This window comes from Neoarius graeffei, chromosome 27 (genome assembly GCF_027579695.1).
Source record: "Neoarius graeffei isolate fNeoGra1 chromosome 27, fNeoGra1.pri, whole genome shotgun sequence".
NCBI classification, from domain to species: Eukaryota; Metazoa; Chordata; class Actinopteri; order Siluriformes; family Ariidae; genus Neoarius; species Neoarius graeffei.
Window position 1 is genome coordinate 13,668,335 of NC_083595.1, and position 18,742 is coordinate 13,687,076.

The 18,742-nt window shown below is 43.2% G+C and overlaps 1 protein-coding gene across 5 annotated transcripts in view; it reads left to right on the forward strand.

Moving 5' to 3' along the window:
• The window catches only part of zranb3 (zinc finger, RAN-binding domain containing 3), a 230,706-nt gene that overhangs the window by 116,387 nt on the left and 95,577 nt on the right, over window positions 1–18,742 (forward strand). For all 5 annotated transcript variants that reach the window (XR_009651757.1, XM_060911706.1, XM_060911702.1 and 2 more), the window contains exons 7-8: window positions 8,350–8,484; window positions 18,591–18,710. Coding sequence is in view for 4 of the 5 variants with exons in the window: in XM_060911706.1 (XP_060767689.1) it covers window positions 8,350–8,484; window positions 18,591–18,710 (255 nt within the window). In the remaining variant the exon portion in view is untranslated. The remainder of the gene's footprint in view (window positions 1–8,349; window positions 8,485–18,590; window positions 18,711–18,742) is intronic.

Sequence of the window (18,742 nt, forward strand, 5' to 3'; positions counted from 1 at the left end):
CGTCGTATACCCCTTTTCCACCTTGGCACCTAATCTCGAACCAGCCAAAGAACTGGCTCTCGGGCAGAAAACCTGGTTCCCGAAAGGCACCAACTCTTTGTATCCCCGCTCTGGGGTGGGGTGGGAGGGGTGTATACTGGTTTCCGTCTGTCCGAAACACCCTTTTTCTCAGCAACCACAAATCATAGCCACTTGGTACCAAACTTCAGCTTGGGGTTCTATACCATGTTTAGCGTTTTCATGTCTGTCGTACATCGACTTCCTGTTTACCGACTGAATGTTGTTGAATAAATTTTCGTGTCATACTGTTTTGTAATTTTTCCTTTTCACTGAGTGTTGCCTCTTTGAGGACTAACGACCGGACATTCTGCACTGAAACATGTTTATCTAATCATGCTCCTTACGTGCGTAGCGGACGTACAGTTAGGTCCATATATATTGGGACACTGACACAAATTTTCTTTTTTTTTTTTTTACCTGTTTACTGAAACATATTCAAGTTATAGTTATATAATGGACATGGACATAAAGTCCAGACTTTCAGCTTTCATTTGAGGGTATCCACATTAAAACTGGATGAAGGGTTTAGGAGTTTCAGCTCCTTAACATGTGCCACCCTGTTTTTAAAGGGACCCAAAGTATTTGGACAGTTTACTCAAAGGCTATTTCATGGGCAGGTGCGGGCAATTCCTTCGTTATGTCATTCTCAATTAAGCAGATAAAAGGCCTGGAGTTGATTTGAGGTGTGGTGCTTGCATTTGGAAGATTTTGCTGTGAAGAAAACATGCGGTCAAAGGAGCTCTCCATGCAGGTGAAACAAGCCATCCTTAAGCTGCGAAAACAGAAAAAACCCATCCCAGAAATTGCTACAATATTAGGAGTGGCAAAATCTACAGTTTGGTACATCCTGAGAAAGAAAGAAAGAAAGAAAGAAAGAAAGAAAGAAAGAAAGAAAGAAAGCATTGGTGAACTCATCAATGCAAAAAGACCTGGACACTCACAGAAGACAACAGTGGTGGATGATCACAGAATACCGTATTGGCCCAAATATAAGACAACCCTGAATGTAAGACGACCCCCCCTTTTCCAAGTTCATCTTTGGGGAAAAAGTTTTTTGAAGACCAAATGTTCATTCATATAACGCATATTTATTTCAAAATTCTGTTTAAAATTAGAGGCTTTTGTTTTTCACATTTAAATAGAGGTCATTTCAGTCTCATTTCCGTGAACACTTCATAGAAGTAAAAAAAGAGGCTAAACTGCAGGCTACTAGACAAGCCAAATTAAAACATTTAAATTGCATTAATTCAACAAATTTGTCAGGTTTAGATTGAAAGTTCATAAACTTCAGAATGTCAATGCATTAACTTCCCATAGCCTACGGGTATATGGAATAAATTTGCAGAACAGTGCAAATGTTTTAAGCAATGCATTAAACAATGCATTAAGGTTTACAATAATAAACAACTGAAACAATGGAAAGGGTAGTTTGCTAAATTACAGCTACTCAGCACAGAGATCCGCAGCCTCACTTTGCTCACTCTCACTGTCCTCACTTTCACTTTTGTTTTTGCCGGCATTTTGTCTAGTCCGCGAATTTAAGACGACCCCCCTTTTTAAGAGCTATTTTTTACAACAAAAACACCATCTTATATTCGAGCCAATACGGTAATTTCCATGGTGAAGAGAAACCCCTTCACAACAGCCAACCAAGTGCACCAACAACACTCTCCAGGAGGTAGGCGTATCAATATCCAAATCTACCATAAAGAGAAGACTGCATGAAAGTAAATACAGAGGGTTCACTGCACAGTGCAAGCCACTCATAAGCCTCAAGAATAAAAAGGCTAGATTGGACTTTGCTAAAAAAACATCTAAAAAAGCCAGCACAGTTCTGGAAGAACATTCTTTGGACAGATGAAACCAAGATCAACCTCTACCAGAATGATGGAAAGAAAAAAGTATGGCGAAGGCGTGGTACAGCTCATGATCCAAAGCATACCACATCATCTGTAAAACACGGCGGAGGCAGTGTGATGGCTTGGGCATGCATGGCTGCCAGTGGCACTGGGTCACTAGTGTTTATTGACCATGTGACACAGGACAGAAGCAGCCGGATGAATTCTGAGGTATTCAGAGACATGCTGTGTGCTCAAATGCAGCCAAACTGATTTGTCAGTGTTTCATAATACAGATGGACAATGACCCAAAACATAAGCCAAAGCAACCCAGGAGTTTATTAAAGCAAAGAAGTGTAATATTCTTGAATGGCCAAGTCAGTCACCTGATCTCAACCCAATTGAGCATGCATTTCACTTGTTAAAGACTAAACTTCAGACAGAAAGGCCCACAAACAAACAAGTATGAGAAATGACCATTTTATTTACAATTATTTAATTTGTCCAATTACTTTTGAGCCCCTGGAATGAAGGGATTGTGTTTTAAATGCTTTAGTTCCTCACGTTTTTATGCAATCATTTTGTTCAACCCACTGAATTAAAGCTGAAAGTCTGAACTTCAACTGCATCTGAATTGTTTTGTTCAAAATTCATTGTGGTAATGTACAGAACCAAAATTAGAAAAATGTTGTCTCTGTCCAAATATTTCTGAACATAACTGTATGTAGCAGATGCGTGTACAAAACGGCGATTAGAAAAGATCCAATCAGCTTTCGAGCTGATCACACTCCCGTGATTGATGTAATGTCTCCTTTTTATCTCTTAAAGAGGTGTGTGTATATAGGTTTGAGAACAAAGGGACGGTGTGAGGGCTGTGCCGAGCCCTCATCACTTGTCCGTTTCTGCAATAAACCTCCTTTCTCTTGCAAAAGGACGAGACTGGTGTTGGTGTTTGTTGTTTTTCCACGACAATGTCTTGACAAAACCTTGAGCATGGATTTACAAAATTTTCCGAACATTTTTCTCATCAACTACAAATCACAACTGCTTGATATTTGGTACCGAGCTTCAGCTTGCGGTTCTATACCGTGTGTACCGTTTTCAGGTCTGTCGCACATCGACTTCCTGTTTATCGACAATGTATTTACCATGAGAGTTTTCCGCTTTTTCTGAGTAAAAAACGAGCTTTTTTACATGATGCCAAATCCGTTGAGAATTTTTTTTTTTTTTAATTACTTTCGGGTGGTTGGGGTATGTTCCTTCATGCTGTTCAAACTTTATTAACTCCAACCATGTTTACACGTTATTTGTAAGTCGTCATCTTTATTCTTGTTGAATGTGATGTAAAATTTGTGTTATCTACATTGTTATTGGTCAAAACATCGACGTCGAGACCATAATAGCCAATCAAAACAGTTTTTACAAAAGACACCCACATCCGCTGTCTTTTGTCAAAACTTACACATGTTCGTGAGCTGCATATCAAAACTACTTTCCTCTAATCGGCATTTTTTCCTCAAGATGCCGAATACTATTGACAAGCGAGATGAAGCGAAGGGACGTGAAATTGATGCTGGTATAAAAACAAGTTCAGCAAAGCAAAAGGAAAGCAAGAGAGCCAGGTTAGAGCGTGTAAAAACACGTCATGGCTAATGAAAGAAAAAGGAAAAAAAGAGAGGACTGATAAGCTTTTGGCTTTGGCCAAGAAGCTGAAGAAGTCTAAATGATCAAATGATAAAATTTGTTTAAAAAATAACTGGGAACTGTAAATAACTTCTTTTTAACTGTAAAAAGTGTAAATAGACATTTTCCTTTTGAAGAAAACATACAAGTGATGCGGACAATAAGATAAAGACAGTCCCTATAAAATATGCATTTGTTTGATTCAATGCATTGAATATATGATGATTTGAATTATTAATGGAACTGTAAATAACTATGAATTTTAATCGACATCTCATCTCATCATCTCTAGCCGCTTTATCCTGTCCTACAGGGTCGCAGGCAAGCTGGAGCCTATCCCAGCTGACTACGGGCGAAAGGCGGGGTACACCCTGGATCGACATTTTTTCGAAAAACAAGTGACGTTGACAATGAGTAATAAGCAGTCCCCATAAAATGTAGATATTATTTTGAATTAATCCAATACACATCTTGATTTTGATACATATTGTTCTATAGACCCTTTTCAGTCACGTGACCTTCGTAAACGTGACCACCATTTTGGACATGTAGTGGACTTAGGCTCGAATCAGTTTGAATGCGAGGAAGGCGAAAAACATAAAAGAAAAAGGAGCGAGATGCAGAAAACACCTTCACTATCCAGCGACGTAGGGCATTTACAGGGTGAGCAGAGGGAGAGGTATTTGCAAAAATTGAGGTTAGCAGGCTTAGAGAACGACGTTTACCTGCTTCCACCAGGATTGTTCACTGACGTACGCTCCGGCTTGCTCCCCCTCAAATTAAGCAGCACGTTCCGGCTTCCGGAGCGCGCTGCTTAATTTGAGCGGGAGCAAGCCGGAGCGCGCTCCGGAACCTCGGACGTTGGCTCCGGCAGCTATTTACACTGGATCCGGTGTAAATAGCTGCCGGATCATAATTACAGTAAACTAGTAAATACAGTAAAGGAAAAACTTGAGACTGAAAGGTTTTAACAGTCATCCAAATGACTGAACGTAAACATTGCTACAGTAACATATGTTGTTGACATTAGCTAGTCAACAATAGCTACTACAGAAGAACAGAGAGATTACAATGGGTTATTTTAACCTATTTGGTTACACACTCGCCGCCACAGAATGTTAACAGCAATGTAATGCCTTTTCTGGCTAATTTTATTCGTCTTACCTCCAACAAAGTGGTCACTACACAAGCGCTGGTATGCCGAGGGCTGCCAATCTTTCCTGTTAATGGCCGCTATCCATCTTCTCCGTCGGGATCCGATAAAATGATAACCCTTGCCTTGTTTGGTGATGGTTACTACATCCAGGTGCACAACAATATAGTGGCATGATGGAAGTCTTGCTGAAAATAAACACTTTCTTTGCTGCCGTTCCTCAATGTTGGCTGTGGTAAACTACTGGTAGTACACGTCCAAAATGGCGGCCGCGTTTGTCGTGACGTCACGTGAAAAGGGTCTATATAATAGTGTTTTTATTTCAGTAAGTATTAAAATACATTACCGTTCAAAAGTTTGGGGTCACTTTGAAATGTCCTTATTTTTGAAAGAAAAGCACTGTTCTTCTCAATGAAGATCACTTTAAACTAATCAGAAATCCACTCTATACATTGCTAATGTGGTAAATGACTATTCTAGCTGCAAATGTCTGGTTTTTGGTGCAATATCTCCATAGGTGTATAGAGATCTTGCAGTCACGTGACCAGAAAGTACACAACCGCCATCGTGTCGGTCAAAAACACCGCTGAATACTGCTGCACTCGTGTACAGAATGGATCAATTTCAACCGACGGACTACACGGCTCATTTTTCTAATGAACAGATAACTAGATATATGTCTAAAATAAACGATCTACAGATTTGTGACCCTTATGGCTTTCCGGACGGAGTTTTCACGACCGGATTTTGAACTGCCAGCGGAATACCCGGACGTGTATAATTACCTCATTAACTTTCCCTCACTGTTCAGTGGTGAAGCACTGCGTGCTTATAAATCTCTGGACAGTTATCTTTACAGAAATTCAGGATTTGTCAGCGACTCAGATGTGGCATCTTGTAAACAAGAAAATGATCCTCACTGGATGGGTAAGTCACTGAAGTATTGAGTATAGCACTGACCAGCCGATTATAGAATAGAATAAGGTAATTCCAAATCGTCCGTGTTGTTTACATGGATCTGGCGTTGGAGAGGTAGAGGCTTGGCAGTGGAGGTTTGAGTAGCTGTTTTCTGAGCTTAGTCAACAGGCCAGCTCTGCCTGTAGCCTCGCTTTTGCTTCGGCTCCCGGCGCCGCCTCCTTCGCTTTGCTTCCGATAACAATCCACGGAGACCCCGCTGGTCTCGCAATCTGGTCTCGTCCGGAATGTTTTTTTTTTTTTTTTTTTTTCTCGTCCGGAATGTTGTGCATGCGATGGAAATCGCTACAAACCGTCATTTTCTGCTGGAAACCAATGTCCAGTAAGTCCATACAGTTGTAGTGGATATTGAAGTCCGGTACAGACGAACAACACGCAAAAATACACACAAAAAACATAAACGTGCACAGGTAGGAGAGCTTGTAGCCGCAGCCGTTGTAGTAGAATTGTATATAGTAGGGTTTTCCAGAAGAAAAGGTAGAAGTAAAAGCAGAAGTAGAACCAGAAGTAGAAGGCGGAAATATGGCGTTTGACCGACACGATGGCGTCTGTCACAATCTGCATCGGCTGTGACGTCACATGCAAGATCTCTATAGAGGCCCATTTCCAGCAACTCTCACTCCAGTGTTCTAATGGTACAATGTGTTTGCTCATTGCCTCAGAAGGCTAATGGATGATTAGAAAACCCTTGTACAATCATGTTAGCACAGCTGAAAACAGTTGAGCTCTTTAGAGAAGCTATAAAACTGACCTTCCTTTGAGCAGATTGAGTTTCTGGAGCATCACATTTGTGGGGTCGATTAAATGCTCAAAATGGCCAGAAAAATGTCTCGACTATATTTTCTATTCATTTTACAACTTGTGGTGGGAAATAAAAGTGTGACTTTTCATGGAAAACACAAAATTGTCTGGGTGACCCCAAACTTTTGAACGGTAGTGTAGGCATCAGGTGTTTTAATTAACTACAGCTCAGATTGCAGGAAATAGGGTGTGTAAGGTCTCATTTTGGAAAAAAAATTCCCGGCGGGTGTCCCCAGACCCCCCTTATTACAGGTTTTCTGCTTTTTTTCATCAGGACCCACTCTCATCCCTGATTTACAAAACATCTCGGATGGATTTTAACGCTATTTCAAGACGCTATTTCAAAATGACAGTTTACCAGGATGCTATTTGAAATCCTTGAGGAGAGACACTGCGCTTTACTTACTTGTTTCAGGGTTCATTATTTGTTCAAGTCAACATTCATAATAAGTGTCCTGTTCCTTCAATTGCTTGCGTTCTGATATAAGCGAGAGCTGGGGATACGCAAGTGAGCAGTAGCTCACAGTTGATCTTGTTGCTGGTCTAGAACCAAGAACTACTTACATCAGGGGCTGGGACGGGGTTGTCACGACCAAGATGATGACCTAAAACTGAGTGACCGCCGGGTTTAAACATCCCAGCGCTAGTGTCGTGTCTAATCCGATTAATCCAAAGAAGAAAAAGAGATGGAGTAATCAATGAGTCATTGCGCTGGCAGAGTGGGTTGGGGCGTATCGACTTGCCTCTCTAGCCTGTGGAAAAGCAAATCAGTTCTTAGAAGGTTCTCAAGTTGAACCAGTTCCGAACTAGCACCGGGTTCACGCTGGTGTAAAGGGGTACGAGTGAGGATGATCTCCATTCGCTTCAAGCAAACTCTGTTGCAGTGATTTCGGAATCAAATGGCTTTCTCAACTTGACTGCAGGAAGTGGACCAGGCGAGCTGCGTGCTTTGGATTGCAGCCTTTTTTTGGGGCGGAGGGGGTCACTGCGAGCTGCTGAACTGAGCCTTGAGACACAAACCGAGTCCAAGGACAGAGCTGGAGTGCTGCACGGTCCTGTACGCTGTGTGTTCTGGGGATTCGGAACGAAACATGAAGATGTGTTGCACAGCATGTTATCTCTGTAATTATCGAGTTATTTATTGAGCAACAGCTCCGTGTTCTACATACTGGGGTAATTTTCGTGCACAAAATCAATCAATTTCACAATTTAATAGATGTCCGAGTCCGACTCGACCTTCAGTCCAGTTCCAGGTCACATGACGTCCGTATCCTGGAGTCGAAACACTACATCGCTGTGTGAGGAGTATATTTCGAAAGAACCGAAATGATTTTGCAGGTTTAACTGGGGGGGGGGAACAACAACAACTGTCATGTCTTATCATCTGTCGAGTTCTATCTCATTCTCTCGCTGTCTCTTTCAGTTTGTGATTGCTTTATAGGCACGATGTATGCAACATTGCCAATCTTGGTTTTCTTCAGAAGATTTTCTTTTCACTTGTTTGTCACTGTCTGACAGCTGATTGTGTGCGCGTGTGTCTGTCAAGGAAGGACACAAGAACAATGGTGTGTGTATATGAGAGAGAGAGAGAGAGAGAGAGATTTATCACACTAGTGCCCTGTGCTTCCACATTCCCCTGCTGCTGTCACAGGTCACATGACCTAGTGATAGTGAGCTGATGTTCTGGAACATCAGGGACATCTCCCCTTCTCCTCCACACACACTTTCTTCTTTTCTGTGTGACCGGAGAGGAAGCTGGGGCACACTGTACTCTCTCATTAATTTTTCTGGCCCCTGTAACCAAAAAAAAAAAAAAACTTTCTTTCTTTCTTTCTCTAGGAAGCCAGCTCCAGTCTGGAGACGTGGGAGAGTTTAATGCGCTCTCTGGGCTCTGGCGAGTCAGAGAATGAGAACCCGTTTACACAAGTGATGGCTCTCATCACGCAGATGTACAAGCAGACCGCAGTAGCTAAGGTACGATATAAGGTTCTCCTTCAGCACCAGATCCCTCTCTGGAATTATTGAGAAGATTTCAAGTCGAAATGCGTTTGAAAATGAACATGAGCAGATAATATTACACTACCACAGAGAGAAAAACCATTAGCAGTCGCTTTATACTCAGTGTGAATATTGCAATCAGCTCAGAAGGTGAAAACTGTCATTTTCTTAAGATATGAAAATTCACAAGGAGGCAGCATTACAAATCCTTCATAAAAATGTTTTATTCATGTGACTCACCAACTGATTCTGTATGTCGCGGCTGAACACGTCTTTATTTTCTGTGCAGTTCAAAACCATGTGTGTTTCACTGAGTCAGTAAGGCATTTCCACCTCGGTAGATGAACCACGATACCATAGGTATAGAAAACAAATAAACAGTGCTAGATTATTTTCTAAAACCAGCCCCATTTTTTTTTTTTTTTTGGGCAGAGTACAGTGGATATAAAAAGTCTACACACCCTGTTAAAATGACAGGTTTTTCTGATGTAAAAAAAAAACCCCTGAGACCACGATAAATACAGTAATTTCAAAAACTTTTCCCACCTTTAATGTGACCTGTAACCTGTACAATTCAACTGAAAAATAAACAAATCTGTTTGGGGGGGGGGACATTAAAAACGTACAATAAGCTGGTTGCATAAGTGTGCGCACCCTTAAACTAATATTTTGTCGAAGCACCTTTTGGTTTAATTACAGCATTCAGTCTTTTTGGGTTCACACCTGCCCATCAATTAAAATGACTGATTAACCCCAAATAAAGTTCAGACATTTACTCAGTTGCTCCTCCAGCAAAAGCCAGGGTTCGCAGAGAGCTTACAAAGCATCAAAGGGATCTCACTGTTCAAAGATATCAGTCTGGAGAAGGGAACAAAAACATTTCCACAGCATTAGCTATACCATGGAGCGCAGTGAAGAGAGTCATCAAGAAGTGGAGAAAATATGGGACGACAGTGACATTACCGAGAACTGGATGTCCTTCCAAAATTGATGAAAAGACAAGACGAAAACTGGTCAGGGAGGCTGCCAAGAGGCCTACAGCAACACTGAAGGAGCTGCAGGGATTTCTGGCAAGTACTGGTTGTGTACTACATGTGGGAACAATCTCCCGTATTCTCCATATGTCTGGACTATAAGGTAGGGTCAAAGAAAAACATCTGGCCCGGCTAAATTTTGCAAAAAAATACATCAACTCTCCCAAAAGCATGTGGGAAAATGTGTTATGGTCTGATGAAACCAAGGTTGAACTTTTTAGCCACAATTCCAAAAAGTATGTTTGGCGCAAAAACAACACTGTGCATCACCAAAAGAACCCCATACCCACGGTGAAGCATGGTGCTGGCAGCATCATGTTTTGAAATTATTTTTCTTCAGCTGGAACAGGGGCTTTAGTCAAGGTGGAGGGAATTATGAACAGTTCTAAAGACGAGTCAGTTTTGGCCCAAAACCTTCAAGTGTCTGCTAGAAAGCTGAAGATGAAGAGGAATTTCATCTTTCAGCACGACAATGACCCCAAAAAAAGTTTTGGAATGGCCCAGCCAGAGCCCAGACCTAAATCCAATTGAAAATCTGTGGGGTGACCTGAAGAGGGCTGTGCACAAGAGATGCCATCGCAATCTGACAGATTTAAAGTGCTTTTGCAAGGAAGAGTGGGCAAATATTGCCAAGTCTAGATGTGGCAGGCTGATGGACTCCGACCCAAAAAGACTGACTGCTGTAATTAAATCAAAAAGTGCTTCAATAAAGTATTAGTTTAAGGGTGTGCACACTTATGCAACCAGCTTATTGTACGTTTTTTTTCCCCCTAACAGATTTGTTTGTTTTTCAGTTGAATTGTACAGGTTATAGGTCACATTTAAAGGTGGGAAAAGTTTTTAAATTATTTATCGTGTTTTTTTTTTTTTTTTACATCAGAAGAACCGATCATTTTAACAGGGTGTGTAGACTTTTGATATCCACTGTAGCTCCGTGTAATATTGTGGAATGTCACCAGTACTGGTTATTGCCAAGTTATCTCTCGTGGAGTTAATCCTGTTAACACTTTTTAGCTTGTCGTGTTACTGAGAAGCCGGAACATCATCCGTCCTGCTACGTTTCACCATGTCCTGTTCAGATCGAAGCATAAATCAGGCTTCAAAATACCCGAGCCGTTACTGTTAGATTCCGCCCACTGGTTTTGACGCGCGATGTTGACTGATTTAATTATTTCACAGCATGCACCAAGGCCTTAGAGTGAAATAAATGAATAAAATATGTAATTAGATACAGAAATACTGTCTATAAAGGGTTTATATCAAGCCTTATAATAGTAGGTTTCCTTTTTTTGAAAAAAAAAAATGGAACGTCCGTTTACACCGAGCCACAGAAAAGGAAGAGCTCCAACATGTCCATCGTGTTGCACAGTCACCATGGCGAGGTTGTGACTTTTAAACAAAGTTTTAAATCATGTACAAATGGATGACAAAGTAAATGAAAAGCCAGGGGTGCTGTTATACACAGCTGTCACACTCAGGGCTTGTTCATTTGTCCATGCAATAAAAAAAAAGGCTCGTAGTACCCAGTTTTCCACACCATCTATAATTCAGACCTATACGTTAGTGAGCACCATCGTTCTGCACACGTTACTGTCCAGCTCATGCAGGCTCGCATCTCACAAGGCTGAGACTCTGGTTAAAATAGACACCTATCTCCTGGATTTGATGCAAGTCAGACCCACTGTTGGCTGTGCTTGAGTGGGATTCAGTGATTGACTCCAAATCCTGAAACATATTGCTCAAGGTTGAGAGCTACACACGTTGCGGGGGAAAAGAAAACTCAATGGAGCATGAAGACGAGAAGGATTCCAGACTCGGGACATGATCTTAGTCGAGAGAAGAGTCTGGGAGTTCTTCAGAAATGTCTTTCTTAACATTATATTTGGGGGGGGGATAAAAAGATTTGCTGTTCGTTCAGAGCCCTTTTCCTGCATCGAGCTACAGAGAGAACGTTTCGGAAACGTATTTGCATAGGCATACAGGGATTGGAGAAGACTGTGAAGATTCAAATGTGGATTTATTTTGCCTTTGAATGCATAAATATTATGAAAATTCTTCCTTCTGACAGCCCCAGTGTGGATCATATTGCCAGTGACCCCTGCTGTTCAGCCCATTCTTTAGTCCTCCAGCAGAGCTTTTATGCCTAGCAGGGAGTTAAAGTGGAAAGCCAAGACACACACACACATACAAGAATACTCTTCGCTCAAACCACCTCGTTCCAAGACCCATGAATCTCCTGAATCATTCAGGCTACAAGTAAAATCCTGATCCAGCATGCAGGAGGCTCCAAATCCGAGTCCGACATTCAGAGCCGTTTCATTTCACTCAAGATATAGCTGTGGTCAGAAGTTTACATTCAGTGACGTGAATGTCATCTTGGATATGAACGTCGTGGCAATATTTGGGCTTTCAGTAATTTCTTTGAACTGTTTTTTTGTGGCAGAATGATTGTACAGTGTACATCTTTAATTAAAAAAAAAGACACGAATTTTGTGCACAAGTTTAGTTTTTTGAACTCAACACAGGGTCAAAAATGTACATCCAGTGCACCTAATATTTGGGTAAAATGTCTCTTCGCAAGATTCACCTTGACCAAACATTTTTGTTTACCATGAACAAGCTTCTGGCAGAATTCTGGTTGGATATTTCATGACTCTTCATGGTAGAATTGGTAGAGTTCAATTATTATTATTTTTTTTCTTGGCATGGACTCGACTTGTAAGCACGGTCCATATATTTTCAATAGGGTTGAAGTCAGGACTTAATGTTAGCCTGCTTTATCCTCCACAACCAGCTCTGATGTGTGTTTGGCTTCATTGTCCTGTTTTGACTCCCAAATTGTGTTCATGTTTCTGATGGTTTATGCTGAAGAATTCTGAGGTAGTCCTCCTTCATTATTCCATCCACTTTGTGCAATGAACCAGTTCCACTGGCAGCAAAACAGCCCCAGAGCATGATGATCCCACCACCACCGGCTGGTACAATGTCCTTCTGTACATGGTCATCATTGCGGGCAAACAACTCATCTGACCATACAGCTTTCCTCCAGAAGGCTTTTTCTTTGTCCGTGTGGCCAGCTGCAAACTTTAGTTAAGCTTGAAGGTGTCAATTTTGGAGCAGGGGGTTATTTCTCGGACAGCAGCCTCTTAGTCCACAGTGATCTGAACTGTAGACAGTGATCCATCAGCTTCCAGTTCATGGCAGGGCTGCGCCATGGTGGGTCCCAGGTTGTTCCTGACCATCCAAACCAATTTCCTTTCAGCTGAGGATGACTGTTTGGGTCTTCTTGAAGCAAAGTGACTACACCTCACAATAACTTGCATACAATTGTTTGAACTGATCTTGGAATTTGCAGTTGTTTCGAAATGGCTCCAAGACATTCCGGAGTTGTGTACATCTGCAATCCTCATTCACTGAGCTGCTTGGACTTTCCCATTTTACTGTGTGTTGGTCAATCCATCAAACCCTTTTTATGAAGGCACAGAGACGCTACCAGCTGTAGTCAATCATGATCACTAACAGGAAGTTAAGAGACCTCGGCCTTGACAAGATAAGAGACGTTTTCTGGAGATCTGGTCATCACCGACACTCTCTTTCAACGTTGCCCCAGCCACACCCAGACCTGGTATCGGTGGAGCGACATGACAGTCTCATCCCAGATAGACTTCATCCTCACCAGAGCATCCAGGAGGACCACAGTCCATGATGCACGGGCGATACCAAATGCCGGGCTGGACACAGATCACAGACCAGTGCTGATGAGTACGAGAGGGAAGAAAATGGGAACCACAGACGAAAGGTGCCACATGAACCACAGATTAACTTGCACAAACTTGGGAAAAACATGGACACACAAGAAGAGATACAACGGCGAGTCACAGAGAGACTAGAGCAAGAAGACACACGGGACAAGAGCGTAGAAGAAACATGGTGTATCTTCAGAGACACATTCCTTGACTGCCTCAAGAACACATGTGGGACGAAGAGATATGGAAGAGGTCAGAGAAAAGCCACAAAGTGGTGGAATGACGAGGTGAAAGGCAGTACGGGAAAAGAAGAGACTCTACAAAGTATGGGTAAAATCACAGACACACGAAGACTATGTGAACTACAGAATAGCCAGAAGGAAGAGCAAGAGAGAGGTGAGACATGCCTCATGCAAGGCTTACGGACAGGAACTGAGTGAACTCTGCAAACGGTCACCACGGGAGTTCTATAGGAGTGTGGGAGCCATGCGACTCAGAGACGAACCCTACAACCCCACCCCTGTGATAAACGACCAGGATGGAAACCCCATATATGAGGAGGACAAGATTAAACAGCGATGGGAGCAATACTTCAGAGATCTCCTCAACCTGGTTGACGAGAACAAAAGTCACATCCAGTTCAACCCCAGCTACCCAGAGCACACGGAACCCAGCATACTAGAGGAAGAGGTACGGAGAGCAGTGAAGATCAGTCCAAAGAACAAGGCTGCAGGGGTTGACGGGATCCCTGTAGAAGCCATCACAGCGTGTGGCGAGACTGGTATCAGATGGCTCACTAGTATCTTCCAGAAAGTATGGGTGGAACAGTGTGTGCCGGAGGACTGGAGGAAATCGATTGTCATACCGATATGGAAGAAGAAAGGGAACAAGAAAGAATGCAGCACATACCGAGGCATCTCCCTCATCAGTCACACGGGTAAAATATTTGCAAAAATTCTTGAACAACGCACAAGAGCAGTTGTAGACACGATGCTCAGTGAAGCCCAGTTCGGCTTTCGGAAAGGGAGGGGCTGCACGGACGCAATTTTTGCACTCGGACAACTCTGTGAGAAGGCTTGCGAGTACCAAAAGCATCTCCGCCTTGTCTTTGTCGATCAGGAAAAAGCTTTCGATCGGGTAAACGGGAACAAACTTGGGCAGATTTTGGAACAGTACGGTGTAAAGGGCCAACTTCTAGAGAACATAAGGGCACTTTACCATAACAGTCAGAGTGCGGTGCAAACACCAAATGGTCTCTCCAGCTGGTTCCAGATAAGGTCCGGAGTGAGACAAGGATGCGTACTCCCCTCTACTGTTCATAGTGTACATGGATAAAATCACAAAGGAAGCTAACCCAGATCCAGAGTCCTTGAACAAACTGCTTTTTGCTGACGATCAAGGTATCCTGAACAAGAGCAAGGAGGAACTCCAGCACCACACAGATGAGCTAAACAGTGCATGCGATCATCACAAGATGAAGATCAGCATTGGGAAGACAGAATCCATGTCAGTTGGCCGCTGCCCAGAGAGACTGGAGATCACAGTTAATGGACAACTCCTCAAACAGACCACGGAGTTTAAATACCTGGGGAGCATCTTTACAGAGGATGGGAAATTAGACAGAGAGATAGAGACAAGAATAAAGAAAGCAAACTCTGTCAACTACCAGCTAGCACCTCTACTAAGGCACCCAAGTGTTCCTATGGAGACCAAGGCCAGACTGATCAATGCCATTTTCGTTCCGACACTCACATACCAGTGCAAACCTGGACCCTGAACAGAGCACAGGAGAGAAAACTCACAAGCTGTGAGATGAGGGTCCTGAGAAGAGCAGCTGGAAAGACAAGGAGAGACAGGTTGAGGAATGAAGTGGTTAGAGAGATGGTTGGAACCAAACCTGTCCTGCAGTTCATCACCAAGCAGAGAGTACAGTGGTTTGGTCACCTGACGAGAATGCCAACCACACCTTAAGAGCCTACACCGCCAGACACTCGGGTGTCAGGGCCAGAGGGAGACCACGCCGCGGATGGATAGAGGGAATAGCAGAGACCCTCCATGCACATGGCCTGACTCTCCAGGAGGCTACTCACCTGGCTGCAGAGAGACGTCTACATCTCCCCGCGATGCCCCCCCAGGCACAAGTGGAAGGATAAAGCAAGTAAAGTAAGGCCTTGGCAAGATGAGACGTTTTCGAAGTTTCAGCACCTCCAAGTTAATAATCTAAGTGTGGTGTATGTAAATCTTTGACCCTGCGTTGATTTCCAAAAACCCAAAGAAAATTAAAACTTGTGCACCAAATTCTGTTTTTTTTTTTATTAAAGATGTATGCTGTACAATCATTCTGCCACAGAAAAAAGAACAGTTCAAAGAAATGACTGAAATCCCAAATATCGCCACGACGTTCATATCCAAGATGGCATTCATGTCACTGTATGTAAACTTCTGACCACAACTGTACATATGTTATTCTGCTGACTTGTACATTGTTTGCCCGTGTAAACAGAACTTCATGTCTTGAACTAATGCCGCTTTTCCACTACCAACGCGGCGGACTTGGGCTGAGCCGTGCCGTGCTGAGTTGGGCTGAGTCGAGCTGAGCGGGGCTATTGGAGTTGCATTTCGACTACAACCGCGCTGAACCGTGCTGGCTGGAAGTGGGTGGACACACTGGGTGGAGTTAGCGAAAGTGGGTGGACGTCACGTGATGTCGTTAGGCGGCGCAAACAGTGACATCTGTGACCTTTTAAGCGGTAGTCTCACGACCCGGATAGTAAACAATAAACATGGAGGACATGGAGTCGTTAGTGTTGCTGGTCTTGGTGCTGTGGCTTGTTGTCACCGACAACGCGGACAGATACTGGCAAGAGCGTATAGATGAGGCGAGGCACATAAGGCTTCAGAAATTCTTGTAATTCGTAATTCTTCTTCTTCCAGGTTTACGGTGTTTACAGATCCCAGCGTGCTCGCGGGGCGTGTGTGGGCATGTGAGGACACTCCTCCTCACCAATCAGTGCACAGGGGAGTGTCTGCTCACGCCCCCAACCCCACTCAGCTCAGTTTGGCTCGCTTCAGCCCTGCTCCAAAACCGTGCGAGTTTTGGGTGCTGAGTAGGGCTGAAGCGAGCTGAGTCGTGCTGCTCTGAGGTAGTCGAACCGCGAGCCGTGTCGGGCTGAAGTGAGCTGAAAAAGGGTAGTGGAAAAGGGCCAATACATTATTTATAATAGTCAAGACACCTGCTCATTGAGGCACTTTTCCAATCAGCACATTGCATAAAATCATGCAGATACAAGTCAAGAGCTTCGGTTAATGTTCACATCAAATGGGGGGAAAAAAAACAAAAAACATGACCAGACTGGTTTGAGCTGGCTGGCTCGGATAACCACTCTGTACAACAGTGGTGAGCAGAAACGCATCACCCAGTTAACAACATGATGTGGATGCACTACGACAGCAGAAGATCAGGAATATGAAGCTCCAGTGTGCTCCCAAAGCTGGACAGATGAAAATCAGGAGGAGAGGGAAAAAAAAAAAAACACTGAATCTGAGGTCCCATGTGGGTAATTATGATATTACACCCTCTCTATGTGCACACAATTCAACTCTGAACACAGCCCTGAGTGTTTAAAAAAAAAAACCTCTGGGCTAACAATTTTCTCCAAAAGCTGAATGGAGTCTGAATGAATAGAATAAGACAAGCTCGTTTAAAAAAAAAAAAAAGACCAACCCTGCTCCTCTTAAAGCTTTCTTCATGTCCCAGATGCTTAAATGTGTGATTTGATTTCGTCCCGTAGTTTACCTGCTGCTGTACAACACATGCACAGTATGCTTTCTTCCGTACATTAGCAAGTCAGACATCATGCTGTTAAACTCCGATGACCACCATGGCAACCAGCCCTTCCGATGGCATTGCCATGGGAACGCACTGCAGTAGGAGGCCAGTGACCTTTTCAGTCTCCTGAAGTCTGTTTCCTTTCTTGGATTTTTCGACTACAAAAACACGGCTCCCGTTAAGGAAGCGTGCGGCGTGCCTTTATTATTGCACGCTGTAAACAAGGGTGGGGATTAAGTATGTATCAGCGTGTCGTCGCCCCGAATGAAACTGATGCTGATAAACGAGTAACCAGCTTAGTATTCAGTCAATCAGTCGCATCATTGAACTCAACAGATCTTGAAATGTCGAGACAAGCGAGCGACAGGAAAGGAAGAGCCGCAGTGCTCAGTGCTTGCAGAAGTGAAGTGCTCTCTTTTTTTTTTATCTCTATTAAAAATGCAGTTTAAATGCCGTTATTTTATTTATTAATTTAAAAAAAATCAGATTAATTGTATTACGCCGCCATTACGTCATTTCAGTGCGTGCTACGTTTACGTTACATGCTGTCATATGTTAGTATTGGTGCATTTCTTTTTTTAAACAATTTAAAGTACATGAGCATGAGGTTACGCTGATCCAGGGACGAATAATGAACAGAGCAACTTGATAAAACAAAGAAGGGGCGCTTGATGATGCGAATTATTACAACAGATCGTAGGCTACTAGTAGTAGGAATATACAGAGTGCAGCAGGAAAGCAAGTTTAACCAGCCGTAAATAGTTCCTCTCACTTGTCCACACTATTAACATGGATAGAGACGTGTCGCAATAGATTAATCGCTTTAAAAGTGCTTATGTGGGTCAGAAGTCATCGTCCATTCCAGCCTTGCGAGCACTGCTTCATCACGTTTCATCACTTCTATTGATTTGCTTCCACTCGGTCATTTGCTCGCTGCTCACCTTTCATATCAAGCCCGCTGGATTTCCTGATGCGCGCACACGCAGAAGGAATGGAATGAAGCAATATCATGGCCGCATTAGACAGTGTCCCTTTTTTTCTGAAGTGCGAATTCCCAGCCAGCTCCAGCGAGCCAAGCATGGGTATTTTTACCCCAACAGCATCTGCTCCCAATTATCTCAAGTCTAAGCCTCACACACATACACACGCGCGTGCGCGCCACACTGGAGAAAATTTAATGCCGCTTCACAGGGAGCAGTTTTGGATCCCAATTAAAAGATGTGAAAATGACAAAACTAGGCTGTAATAATAAAAGTGGAACGGCGCTTGGGAAGTGAAGGTGGCTTTACTCACAGCTCACTAATGATCACGGGTAATACCGCAGCCTGATTATCACTGAAATAATCCAGTAACGTGTGAATGAATATTGTAAACCTCAGACCGTTGTGAGAAAAAGAAAGAAGCCGTGTTGGAGTGGGAATACTGAATGTGAAATCACTGAATATATCCACGCGTATCTCTGTCTCTCTCTAGGCAGGAGCAGTGAAGGACTACATAAAGATGATGCTGGAGACGGAGCAGCTGAAGTTTCTGGTCTTTGCACATCACCTCAGCATGCTGCAGGCATGTACCGAGGCTGTGATTGAGGCCAAGGTACTGTCTGTGTGTGCACACTCCTCTTCCAC